Genomic DNA, 13,456 nt, shown 5'->3' with positions numbered 1-13,456 from the left:
CTGTCCTGGAGCTAGCTCTTGTAGACCAGGCTGGTCTCGAACTCACAGAGATCCGCCTGTCTCTGCCTCCCGAGTGCTGGGATTAAAGTCTCACCTCTTTTTTTAAACAATTTGTGTGTGTGCATGTGTGTGTGTGGTGGGTGTTCTGACTGAACCACGTGGAAGCCTGATGCCCTCAGAGGTCAGAAGAGGGAGGTGTCAGACCACCTTCAACTGGAGTGACAGATGGTTGTGAGTTGGGAACTGACCCCATGTCTTCCGAGCAGCCACTGATCCTAACAGTGGGTGCCATCTCCAGCCCTCTGGCCTCTCTTAGTTCTTCTGCCTCCCGATGGCACCAGGCTGGGCACCAAGCCATAACTCCACGGACTTCCCAGGGAGACAGTCCAGGTCCAGCTCCCTTTGAGGCCCTCTGATAGTGGGGATGGGAACAGACCCCACTCCCAGCAGTGGCTGCAAGTTCCCACACGCCAGGAACAATCCCTGGAGTGTGTTATACCGTGGTTCCTGTATTATAAGTAAATATTTGAGCATGCTAATTCAGTGGCTCCTGTAAGAGGGACAAAGGTGGAGTGGTGTGTCTTCGTGTTAGTCCAGGGTACAGGCCAATTAAGAGTCAGTGCCAAGCAGATGTCTTAACACCACCCTGTCCTAAGAGAGGCCTACAGCAGGCCCTAGGCTTTCTCTGCCCAAGAATTCTCACCAGGAGTCCTACCTTGACCTCAGAGGGAGGAAGGATTTAGCAGCCCACCCCTAAGGGAAGACAGGGCAGGAATTCAAGGCGGGAACCTGGAGAACTGCTACTCACTCACTGGCTTATGGCCAGTAAATTTCTTATGTAGCCAGGCCCACCTGCCCACCACCTAGTGACACCTGTGGAGGGCTGGGCCCTTCCACGTTGATTTCTATTTGTTTATTTATTCATTTTTGAGACAGGGTTTCTCTGTGTAACAGACCTGGCTGTCCTGGAACTTGCTTTGTAGGCCAGGCTGGCCTTGAACGCAGAGATCCCCCGCCTGCCTCTGCCTTCCAAGTGCTGGGGTTAAAGACATGCGCCACGACCACCCGGCACTCCCACACTGATTTACCAGACACTGTAAGACTTACAGACATGGCCTGTCTGATGGACGCAGTTCTTCAGTTGGGGTTCGCTCTTCACAGGTGACTCCAGCTTGTTTTATTGTTGACAGTAGAAACCACCTAGGACACCATGTTAAAGACCCAGTGTCCTTGAAAAAGAGGGGCCCACAGCAGACCTGAGCTACTGTAAAGTGAGCCACAGGGCTACATGACCACCATCATTAACACCTAAGCCCCTGTGTGTTTGCTCAGCGCCCACATGTTCCTGGCATCTCTGCTCTCCTTGTCTTGGTTCCCGTGGCTGTGAAGACCACAGTGACCAAAGCAACTTAGGGCACAAAGGGTTTGTTTAGTTTGCATTTCGACGTAAGGTCCACGGTTGCAGGGACGTCATCCGGCAGGACTTGAAGCAGCTGGACGCCTTACATTTAGTTGAGAGAACCATGAGTTAATACATTTCTGCTGGGGCTCAGCTCACTGTCTCTCTTTTTCACTGAGCCCAGGGCCCCAGCCTGTGAAACGGTTTTGGCCCGCATTCAGGGAGGGTCTTCTCATCTCAACCCAAGTAAGAACATCCCTCATAGGCAAGCCTACAGGTCAGCCTATTCTAGACAATTCCCCACAGAGACTGCACTGCCATGTGACTCTACATTGTGTCAAGTCGACATTTGAAACCACCCACCCCACCCCGTTCTTACCATGTGGCAGAGAGATCCCGCCTGCCTCTGGGAAGGGGCTGGAGACAAGGGTTCCTTCTGCGACCTCCCCTTGGGTGAAGCTGGGACTCTTGACTTTGCCACAGGGAAGAGGAGGAGGAGGCAATGTGAATCTGAGTCTGAATTTATTGAGTTTGGATAGAGTTAAACTTTGGTGTTAAAGGACAGTTGCTCACAGGGAAGGGTGTAAGACACTACAATGTACTCCAGAGATCTGCCTGTCTTTGTCCCCACCACCCCAGGCTGGGTTTATAGCATGTTTTTTGCGTGTGTGTGTGTATGTGTGTGTGTGTGTGTGTGTGCACATGGAGGCACACGTCTGACTTTGGGAAACATCTTCTGTTGCTCTTCTGCCTTATTCACTGAGGCGGTCTCTCTCAATTAAACCCCCAAACTCGCCAATATGGTTGGTCTCTACATGGTCTGGTCTCAACACCGTCTTGCTCCAGGATTCTGGTCTCTGCCTTCTGAGACTGCGTCGGCAGACAGGCTGCCACACCCACCCAGCATGTATGTGGGTTTCTGGGTATCTGGTCTCCAGTCTTCAGGCTAGCATGACAAGTGCTGAAGCTCTGAGTCATTTCCCCTGCCCCATAATGCCCTGGCTATGTCATTTCCACACAACTCGATGGCACTGATTCAGACAAGAGTGGGTTAGCACCTGTAACCAGCAGGTGTCCACCCTCTATCCTAGCCCCTCTCCAAAAGCCAGAACTCCTGCCCAGTGTATTTAAGGGCAGTGGGTGGAGACAGCGATTTCCTATGTGATTCTCAGTAGGGTCCCTACCGGTGGCCAAGAACTGAGTTCTAGTTAGGTTTTTGCTCTCACTTGGCCCTAAGGTTTAAGCTCAGGGGTCCCACTTCCAAAGCTTAGGCCCCACCTGGGAAGGCTTGACCCCTTTGTGTCCAGCTCTGCTCTTGATTGTTGTGAAATGTGGACTGCCCCCTTGAACCAGTAGTGCCCGACAAAGACTAAACTTCTCCTCTCTGGTGGTTTATGTGGCTTAGCTGAACAGAGTTTTGGGCACACAGGATGGGTTACCAGGGGACAGAAATCAAGGAGGGGAGGTACAGGAATGTCTGAGAGCTGTTGCTGGGTGGCCTGGTGGGCGTGTCGCTGAATGTGACAGTCTCTGGATCCTGCAGCCCTGGGCTCCCAACAGCCTCAGGAAGGGGCTGTAGAGAAAAATCACTTGCTATTCAGGAGCCGCCTTGCTCGTGGGCAGGGTCAGTCTTCGGGGAGACCAGGGGGCTGTGTGAACCACCACCAGGGGGCAGCAGCATGTACTTACAGGGGTCACCACAGAAACCTCTTGCCTAAACTGTGGGTGTCAGGAGCTGCTGCCAGGCTGCAGTGGGCTCCATAGAGGGTAGGTGGGACAGGGACAGAGCACTCCCTCCCATTTTTAAAAAAGATTTATTTAATCATTTTTTGAGTGCAGCCTATGGAGGCTGGAGAGGTGTTCAGTACCCTAGAACTGGGGTGACAGCTGCTCGTGAGCTGCCTCATGTGGGTGCCAGGGCCTGAACTCCTGTCCTCTGCAATAGCAGTAAGGACTCTTTAACTGCTGAGCCATCCAGAGGGCTTCTTTGGCAGGTGGGGGTTGGCTCGAAGGAGCATAAAATCTCATCATCAGCCCCACTCCTTTCCCCAGGGTCTAACTGGGTCTGTGACTGGGAAGGGTAGGGCTGTGGGACTCAGCCTGTGGAGGGACTCAGCCTGTGGAGGGACTCAGCCACACTGGTTACCTGGCGAATCCCCGCACAGAGCCTTCAACCACAATAGAGGCTCAAAGACAGAAGTCGACTGAGCCAGAGTCCCAGAGCGCACAGCGTGGTCCCATGGGTCCTTTGCCCACCTTGGGAAGGTTGCTTGGAGAGCGGAGAGGAGCCCAGCGTGTGGCCCCATCCTTCTAAGGCTGGGGTTGGGAGTGGACACACACCTGGGGCATCTGGGGCTGGCTGCGCTGGGCGGAGAGTAAAAGGCCTCTTTTCTCCTGTGTGGCCTAGGAGTGGATTTTCGTGTCAAACGCCTGACGGTAGACAACAAGAACTTTGCACTCCAGCTGTGGGACACAGCTGGGCAAGAGAGGTATGGAGACTGTTCCAGGCAATGGCCAGGGACCGGGGCTGTGCTCGGGGTGTGGGAGGAAAAGGGAGGGGCATACAACCGGGGTGACAGAACACAAGGTTTACCCACCGAAGCGATGAGACCCTGAGTTACAAGATTCAGGGAATCAAGAAGGGGGGACTGGGAGCTCAGGTGCCCCCACTCTGCACTGTCCTAGGTGGGGGTAGAGGGTGGGGTGGTGGTCAGTCTCCCCTGACCAACCTTCTAGACCGCAGGCCTTCCACCTAACACACAGACCACAGGAAGGGGAACTTTAAAGGCACGCAGGTTCAACTCCGCAATCCAGTTCTGGCATCTATTCTAGAAATAAACTCATCCACAGAGCAGAGACCCAACTACTCAAGGCTTCATTGCAGATCTCACAAAACACAGGAGGCCCAAATGACCCCAAATACATCAAATCCACCCCTAGGGTAGGACAGTGGCATGTGGGGGTGTCCCCAGACTCTGGTGGTCTCACACAGACCCGTTGGGCAGGTACCACAGCCTCACTCGACAGCTGCTTCACAAGGCGGACGGGGTGGTGCTCATGTATGACGTCACCTCCCGAGAGAGCTTCAGCCACGTGCGTTACTGGCTCGACTGTCTGCAGGTGAGTGAATTCCGGGCTGCAGTCTGGCCCCAGGTTTTGGAGTTAAGAGGAATCTTGGAATCTGCCCACACACCTTCCTCTTTCTCCCAGCGGTTAGGAGTGACACCATCTGCTGAGGGATGTGTGGGTGGATGAACTAGGAGCCTGTAGCACAGAGAAAGCAAGACCACACAGTTCCGCCCCCAAAAGCTCACACATCCTGCGAGCAGCTCTTTTCTATAATAGCACTTCCGCCTGGGATGTCTCCTAGGCTGGAGTTCTGTAGTAGGTTGATGTTACGCTCTTTGGACTCTTTGGGGGGCCTACCACCCACCTCCCAAATGAATCACACACCGAGTCTTGTTACTTATAAACGTCTGACCTTAGCTTGACTTGTTTTTTGCCCGCTTTTCTTAACTTATATTATCCTGTCTACCCTTTGGCCTCTGTGTTCTTCCCGTTCTCTTACTTAAATCTTATTCTGTGGCTTGCTGTGTAGCTGGCTGCCCTGATGTCCCCCTTCTCGGGCTAGTACTCCTTGGATCCCCTTCTCCCAGTTTTCTCCTGTTCATCCTCTCTGCCTGCCAGCCCCGCCTATCCTTGCTCCTGCCTCACATTGGCCGTTCAGATCTTTATTAGACCATCAGGTGTTTGAGACAGGCAAAGTATCACAGCTTCACAGAGTTAAATGCAGCATAAACAAAAGAAACACAGCTTAAAACAATATTCCCCTGGTGGCATATGCTTTTGATCCCAGCACTTGGGAGGCAGAGGCAGGCAGATGTCTGTGAATTCGAGGTCAGCCTGGTCTACAGAGCGAGTGCCAGGACAGGAACCAAAGCTACACAGAGAAACCCTGAAAAAAAAAAAACCCAATTTCCATTAACAATGTCTAGCTCTGTGTCCCATGTAACTAAACTTTATGCGGAATTCTGTAGGGCATGAGCCCAACATGAGGCTGAGTTAGGACCAAGTGAAGTATGTGGCCCCTCTAGAGTTTCTAGTCTAATGGATAGATAGATGAGGGAGAAGTCCGGGTCTGACAGGATGTGGGTCTGTCTGTCTGTCTGTCTGTCTGTCTGTCTGTCTGTCTGCTTCACCCCCCACTCTGTGACTTCGGACACTTGGCTTAACCTCCCTGAACTTCTGTCTCTCTTGTGGGGGGCTGGGAAGATTTGCTCCCACAAACACGTTGGCCCCTGGAGGAGAGTAGTCAGCCGCCAGGAACTATAATGATGACAGTGACCTGAAAAGCACGTGGGGGCTAGGGAGAGGGCTCGGTGGTGGAGTGCCCTTCCAGAGGACGGCAATCAGCAACCCACACTCAGGTTGGATTTCCCACAGCTGTCAGTAAGGCCAGCATCCAGGGACCCTCTGCTGGCCGCTGTGGCCACATATGTGTGTCCACCTGTACACACACAGTGCGCATATGGACACACATACACGCAAGGAAAAAGAAAAATTAGAAGAAAGCCAATCAGAGACAAGTGTTAAGGCAGCCTAGGCAAACTGAGGCGCAGGTCATGAACAATCTGGAAAGACTCCAAGGGGGAGGTGCCCACAAGGTTAGCCGTGTGTCTTGTAAGCAGAAAGGAGAAGAGAGGGTACAGGTGAGAGGACACCTGATAGCTTCTAGAAACTTCTAGAAGCTTCTATCCTGGGCCTGGCATCCTCTGAGAGCAGCCGAGGGCATATGTCCTGTTTGCAGGATGCGGGTGCAGATGGGGTGGCCATGGTCCTGCTGGGAAACAAGATGGACTGCGAGGAGGAGAGACAGGTGCCCACTGAAGCCGGGCGAAGACTGGCCCAGGTGAGTACTGGGACCCCCTCCCCACAGAGGCTGAGTATTCAGCTGCTGCTGTGCCGGCAGGCTCCACCTTGAACACTGCATGGAATTGGCAGATTCCCACACGCTCCCAACCCACGTGAAAAACATCTTCAGAGTGAAAACAGTTTTAAAAGCGTCACTGAAATCCCCAATCAAATCTTAATTTTATCTCTGGTCTCTAATTAACATACTCCCTTCTCATTTATTCTATTTTAAGACTCAAATGTTTTCCTTGGGAAGACGACATCAAAAGCTTTGCTGCCAGACGGGGGATACTATTATTTATAAATGAGATTTAACCACATTCTAGAAAAGTCATACATATATATGTGTATAATTTTTTAAAAGTTTAAAACCTAGGGAGTCACTCGGTCCCACCCTACGCCATTGTGGCTCCGGGTTGGCAGATTGTCCCCTCCCTAGAGCAGTTGTCTGTCCCTTTAAGATTCCTTCTCTGAGAACTTCTGTTGCTAGGGGATTAAGAGGAAATACAGAGTTGACTCCTTCCTAGGACCTCCACTCAGACGCTGGCAGGAGGCCACTAGTTATGGTATTGTTTCTGAAGGACAGTTGGCAGAGCCTGGCAGCTCACATCAGAGGCTCGTGTGAGAAGCCAGTGTTTATCATGAAGGAGCCTGGGCCGGGACACAGGTGGCTTGTGGGCTCAGAGAGAGAGTTCTGAACGTCTCCGTGAGGCTCCCGTCAAAGCAGATGGATGAGGGGTTTTCACTGGACTGCTCTCCCCACTGCGTCTCCGGTGGCCCCTCAATCTGTTCTCCAGCTTCAAGTCAGCAAAATCCCTTGACTATAGGAAGGGGAATGAGGGAGAAGCCCAAGGGCTCATGGTCCTTGGTCATACAAGAAGAAGAGGGGAAAGATAAAGGAGAGGGGGAGGAGGAAAGAAAGAAAACAAAAATCCTGGCCTTCGGCCAACAAGATATCTCAGGGGTAGAGGTGCTTGTGGCCAAACCTGAAGACCTGAGTTCGATTCCTGGAATGCACCTGTTAGACAGGGACCGACTCCCGGAAAGTAGCCCCTACTCCACGTGTGTGCCTTGTCATGAAGCGCCTTTTACCTGCTCAGCCATCCCCCTCGCCTCTTTGGCTGTTTGAGACAAGGCCTCATGTAGCACACGCTGGCCTCAAGCTTGCTACTTTAGCTGAGGCTGACCTTGAATTTCTGCCTTCACCTCCAGGGTGCTAGGTTGTAGGCATTTGCCACCAGGCCGGCCTCTTGTTGTTTTGTTTTGGTGTTGCTGACAATCGAACCCAGGGCCTTGTGAGGAGGTATAGCCCCGGCCCAGAAGTATTTTAGGAAAACATACAAACAAAATCCTGAGCAAAAAAAAAAAAAAAGTCCTGTGTGTTTCTCCGAGTCAAGCAGTCAGTTTGTCTTCTACCCCAGGTCTGGGGGAAATCTCCAGGATGGCACCCTGCATCCTGCAGCCAGCTGAGGGGTGGGTGGTGGGCAGAGGTCCAGCTGGAGAACCAGGGTGGCAGGTGAGGGGCTGGCAGGGTTGGAGCCAGCCTCAGCCACTCTGTGTGGCTGCAGGAGCTGGGGATCTCCTTTGGTGAGTGCAGCGCCATCCTGGGTCACAACATCCTGGAGCCCCTGATGAACCTGGCTCGGTGAGTGCTCCCCATACCCAGAGTGCTCCAGGGTAGCCCTGCCCTGTTCTGTCCATCTCCAGCAAGTGGCCAAGACAGACCCTGGTTACAGACCCCACGCTCTGTCCTCACAGCTGTTACACCCCCCCACCTCCTTCTCCTGTCTAGAAGGTTCTTGCCCTGGCTTTCTGGTGGCTTCATGACTTAGGGTGAATGCCAAATGCCCCCATGGCCTACGCTGTCATTCTGCCTGTGGTACCTTTCTTTTACCTTCTCTCTCCCACTTCTCTCTCTCTCTCATGACATTCTGCTCCTGTCTCAGGTCTGTGCCCTTCTGGACTAACTGCTCTTGTATCTATTTTCTTCTCGCTGTCTGGGAGGTGTCCATCTGTCTGTTCAGCCCTTTTTATATGGGGCCTTGCACCCACCGTGTGCTCCAGGAGTGGTTGAGATGGGTGCTGGGAAGGGCAACAGAGCCCACCAGTGTCCCTGGCATGTGGTTAGATGTGTGTTGCCTACAGGAGATAATCTCCTGTACGGTCTCAGCCCCAAGGGAACTCAGCTCTCTCCTGTGGCACAGGGTGTCCATCCATGACCAAGGTCTTAGTTCATGCTGAAGCCCTGGAATGTGACTTCTTTACCCTTGCTGGAGCTGCTCATTTGTGTGGTGTGTGTGTGTGTGTGTGTGTGTGTGTGTGTGTATGTATGTGTATGTGTGTGTGTGTGTGTATGTATTGGCACCCAGTGGGCTAGAAAAGGAGACAGAAGGTCACAGTCCCCCAGCCCCATAGAAAGGACAAAGCGGTGGAGGCTCCAAGCTCCGAGTCCCAGCTACCCCACAGCCCTTCATGCTGTTCCTGGAGAGGGAGGAGTGACCGGGAATATTGCCATATAGGACACTTAAGATGCAGGAAGATCGCCTGAAGGCCTCGATGGTAGAAGTGACCCACCAGCAACCACCCAAGAGAGCTGGCTGCTGCCGCTGACCACCAGTCTGGTCCTGTCATGGAGTGTCTCTTCTCATGGCTTCCATTCCGCTTCCTGGACACAGCCTCGGCAGAGAAGCCCTGCAGGAGACAATGTCACCTCTGTTTCACCGAGCAAACATGGCTGGGGTTGAGGATACTTTCCCTGGATGGGGTACCCTCAGATCTTTCATTTACCCAGGCGGCAAGATGTCGGGGTATTCTAGTTTAATTTCTGCTGTGATAAATACTGGCCAAAAGCAGCCCAGAGGAGGAAAGGGGCTCTTCAGCTAACACTTCCAGGTCACTATCCATCGCTGAAAGGAGTCAGGACAGGAACTGAAGTGGGAACCATGGAGGGACAACTTCGTGCTAGCTCACATGCTTAGCCTAATGCTTAGCCAGCTTTTTTATAGATAGCCCAGGCCCTCCTGCCTAGGAATGGCGCTGCCCACAGTGGACCGAGCCTTCCTAAATCAATCATCAAGCAAGACAGTGTCCCACAGACATGCCCACGATGGGCCAATCTGGAAAGGCCATTCTTCATTTAAGTTTCCCTCTTTCCTGGTGATTCTAAATTGTGTTAAGTCGATAATGAGACTAATCAGGACACAGGGCACATGTGGGGTGCTATTTTCCTTTTGAGCATTTTTGGATTTTCTCCAGTGCCTAGGAATGCCTTGTACAACCAGGGGATCAACTGTGGAGGAGGAAATAAAGCTTGCAGAGAATCTGTTTGGTGCCAACTCCGAATTTACACAATCAGCCAATTCCCACTCCTCTTGTGTCTGCCTCAGTTTCCCCACTCAGACGTGGATTCCTTCCTTGCAGAATCCAATCCTGAGAGCAGTGTCATTCTGACTGCCCTGGCACGCCCTGAGCTCTCTGGAATCCTCTGGAGAGTTACACCAGGGTCTGGCTTCTTGTCCTGGGGTTTTCAGTAGCCACTGGGCACCTATGATTGGTGGGGTCTGGACTGTAGCATGGAAACCTGGCAGGATGCTGGTTCTGTGATCTAAGGGGGTCAGGAACGGCCTCTGCGTTGGGGCAGCTGCTGACAGTCATCTCTGCACGGAATGGAGAGTGCATGAGAACCCGGAGTGGGATTGATACTTTGTATCTTTTGGGAGAGGGTATTGAACTTGACGGAGCCTCAGTGTGTGGAGAACCAGTGGAAATGGCGAGCGGAGGAGCGGAGAGTGGAGGTGGTGGGGAGTCCTGGCAAGAGGAACGGACATTGTTTCATGCTCACCTGTTAGCCACACTCCCCATGCTTCAAGCCAGCACCTTCTTTTGACCATTTAGGGAGGCCTCAGAGGCAGGAGGCTGGCACACAGGGCAGCCGGTGGTACCTGGTTCAGAAGTTTCAAGCATCCAATGGCTCCAAAAATGGGGTTAGATGCCCTTAGATACCCATTCCACTCCAGCATGGATGCAGTGGCCCTAGCCACTGGGCTTGCTCTCTCCCTTACCTTGCTGCCTTCACCTTCTAGACCCTTCTTCTAGGGCAGCTCCAGGCAAGGGCACTCATGAGGGGGAGGGGCAGGTCTTGCCTAGCTGATGCTATCTCAGGGGTCCAGTTTGACCCCTGAGAAGCGGGCGGGGGTGGTGAGCAGCCTCCGGAAGGCCAGCTCAGCTTCCCTCAGATTGGTTCCAGAAAAAGACATCTTCTAGAAACTTAACTTTGCATGCTGGGTCCACCGTGAGCCACAGAGCCCAGCTGTGTCAAGGACTATTATTTTCAGGTGTGTGACTTTTGGTTCGTTGCATTTCTTTGACTCTGTGAAGCTCTGTTGCTTTGCATGTCTAAAACACCTGATGGTCTAATAGTTGAACAGCCAGTAGCTTGGCAGGAGCAAGGATAGGTGGGGCTGGCAGACAAAAAACAGCAGGAGAAGCAAGAAAGAGGAGCAAGAGAACAGGAGAAGACATCAGGGGCCAGCCACCTTGGCCCCTGGAAGCTGTGTGGGAGTGGGAGACCCCTCTATCACAGCCCCTCGGCCCTCTCACAGGTGGCTTTTTGGAAAGGGAAGGGTTTACTTCATCTTATGTGTCCAGGTCATAGTCTGTCACACAGGGAAATGAGTGCAGGACAGGGCAGAAAAGTGGCAAGGGCAGAGGAAGACACCTGACAGCTGGCTCTGGCCATTGCATGCTGGGACACGGGCACAAACACTGGAACACTCCCCTGTGTGTACCACACACATACATAAAGACAGGGAAAGAACGCAGGGCAGGAACCTGGAGGCAGGAACTGAAACAGAGGCCAAGGAGGGGTGGTGCCTTCTGATCTGACCCCCATGGGGTGCTCAGTTTGCAGCCTTAGAGCACCCAGGATCACCAGGCCAGGGGTGGCCCCACCCCCCACCTCCCTCAGCAATCATCAATCAAGAAAACGCTTCACAGCCTTGCCACAGGCCAGTTTGGTGAGGCAGCATCTCAACTGAGGTTTCTTCTTCCAAAACGACTCCAGCTTGGGTCACATTGATATAAAACTAGCCAGAAGAGACGGCAAACAAGCTTCCAGGTCCCTGCTGAAGAGGCTTGAGGACCCCTCAGGCTGGCAGCAAGCTGGCAGGGGGAACCTGGCTCCCTTGGCCCCAGTGTAGAGGGAGAGCCTCTGGCTAGGGCTGGTAGGAAATGGGGAAGGGGACGGCCTGGCTTAGCTTGTTGCTTCTGAACCCCCAGCACACAAAGTGGGGGAGCAGGGTGTGGGGAGGATTCCTCATGCCTGGTGTGGTGTGTCACAGACAGGTGTCGGTCCCAGGTTGCTTCCAGCATCAGAACCAGCCATGTCCTCAACCAGAGGAAGGGAACATGGTGCAGCTTTGTGTCCTGTCCCTTCTCAGAGAGCTGCCCTGACCCAGCACAGGGATGGCTACTGTTGGCCTCTGGTTTATTTCCTCTGTCCTTACAGCCTAGGACACCGAGGCCAAGAAATGCTGTGGAACTTTCTCTTGTTCCCCAGTTCCTGAGTGGCAGAGGCAGGATTGGAACCTGGGTTGTGCATGCAGGACACCTGGTTGGGTTGCCTTGAGGTCTGAAGTTCAGTGGCAAACAGCTGAGACGGATTTGAGTCGGCCATTACGGCCAAAGCCTGCGAGAGGGTTTCTGAGCATGAGCGTGCTTGCGTGCCTGTGCGCGCAACCTCTGGGCGTTCCTGAGATTGCCTCTAAGCTTGCAGGGCCCTCCCCACACACACTCAGGTTTATTTTATTATGTATATGAATGTGTATCAGTGTGGGCAGGTGTGCAGGAGTGCAGTGCCTGCAGATCAGAAGGGGCATCGGTTGGGTTCTCGGGAGCTGAAGTTACAGGTGGTTGTGACATCTGATGTGGGTGCTTGGAGCTGAACTTGGGTCCTCTGGAAGAGCAATACATGTTCTTCACCACTGAGCCAAGTCTCCAACCTCACTTCTCTCTCTTTTTAATTCCAGGGCTTTATTGTACAGTAGGGAAGGTCTGGCACGCCTACCCCCAAACGTTTGTTATGAAAACCTTTCTCGTTTAATGTCCAAGGGAGTCACTGGGCCAGACTGTCCTTTGGAGGAAGATGTTTGTTAAGTGTTATTAATGCTGTGAACAGACAGACAGACAGACAGACAGACAGACAGACAGACAGACAGACAGCGTGGCGGTGGTCCTGCCTTAGGGAGACAGGTATTCTGGGAGAGTTCAGTAGGCCCGCCAGGCAGAGTGTGGATCCCTTCTTATAGGTCTCAGAGGAAATCTGGGGGGCGGGGTGCCTCAGGTAGTCTGGCAGTCTTATTCCTGAGGGGCAGGGGTAGAGGGACTTCTGGGGTAGGTATGCATGACCGAGGCTGTGGGGAGGTGAAGAGGGTGTGTCTCTCCCTGGAATTACAGGGGGTGCTGGGATGACCTGTGGGGACAGAAGAGGGGAGACTGCAGATGGTGTCACCAGAGCAGTGTCTGGCCTGGGGTTCAGAGTCCCAGTTCTGGAGCCTGTCACAGACTCACTGCCAGGTTAGCGAGGACGCCAGCTGGCAGCTGTGAGCCCACGTGTGGATGTCACTGATCAGCCCCTAACTTAAACCTGAAGTTTCCGGCAACCCACTTTGTGATTTCCATGAGGATTTTTATGACAGTAGAACTAGAAAGACTTTTGAGCTTTCCTTCCTAAAACAAGAATACCATTATTTATAGAATTCACCAGCACGGCGCCGAATGCCAGTCTCTAAGCAGGGTTGGCAGCCACCCAGAAGTGGCTCCACCTGGTCTTTTTGGGGTTCTACAGCCTTGGCCTGCTGGAGGGGCTGCCGGCCAATGGGCTCCTACTGCTAGTGGTGGCCTGAGGTCCTCGAGTTTCTCGCTTGCTCTTGGCACTGACCACCAGCCTTATGGTGGGAAGCTGTCCGACCTGCTCTTCTCATCCTTTGTGGTACCTTCCCGGCTGCTGAGCCTCTTGCATCGGGGCTGGTGGCTGGCTGGGCCATCTGTGCCACCCGCCAGGCCGCCAACACAACCACAATGTTCTGCTCTTTCTGGGCAAGACTCAGGGTCATTTTCCAAAGTTTCAGAAGAGCAGTACTTCCTGGA

The 13,456-nt window shown here is 53.1% G+C and overlaps 1 protein-coding gene across 1 annotated transcript in view; it reads left to right on the top strand.

The window, feature by feature from the left end:
• Rab44 (RAB44, member RAS oncogene family) overlaps positions 1 to 9,484 on the top strand; it is a 27,751-nt gene extending 18,267 nt beyond the window's left edge. Inside the window, exons 9-13 of the mRNA XM_005360335.2 lie at positions 3,807 to 3,888; positions 4,405 to 4,519; positions 6,207 to 6,308; positions 7,879 to 7,955; positions 8,830 to 9,484. Of these exons, the coding sequence (XP_005360392.1) occupies positions 3,807 to 3,888; positions 4,405 to 4,519; positions 6,207 to 6,308; positions 7,879 to 7,955; positions 8,830 to 8,920 (467 nt within the window). The 3' untranslated portion in view covers positions 8,921 to 9,484. The remainder of the gene's footprint in view (positions 1 to 3,806; positions 3,889 to 4,404; positions 4,520 to 6,206; positions 6,309 to 7,878; positions 7,956 to 8,829) is intronic.
• Positions 9,485 to 13,456: the final 3,972 nt, after the last annotated feature.

This window comes from Microtus ochrogaster, linkage group LG2, assembly GCF_000317375.1.
Source record: "Microtus ochrogaster isolate Prairie Vole_2 linkage group LG2, MicOch1.0, whole genome shotgun sequence".
NCBI classification, from domain to species: domain Eukaryota; kingdom Metazoa; phylum Chordata; class Mammalia; order Rodentia; family Cricetidae; genus Microtus; species Microtus ochrogaster.
This window is presented reverse-complemented; position numbering and strand designations above follow the sequence as displayed.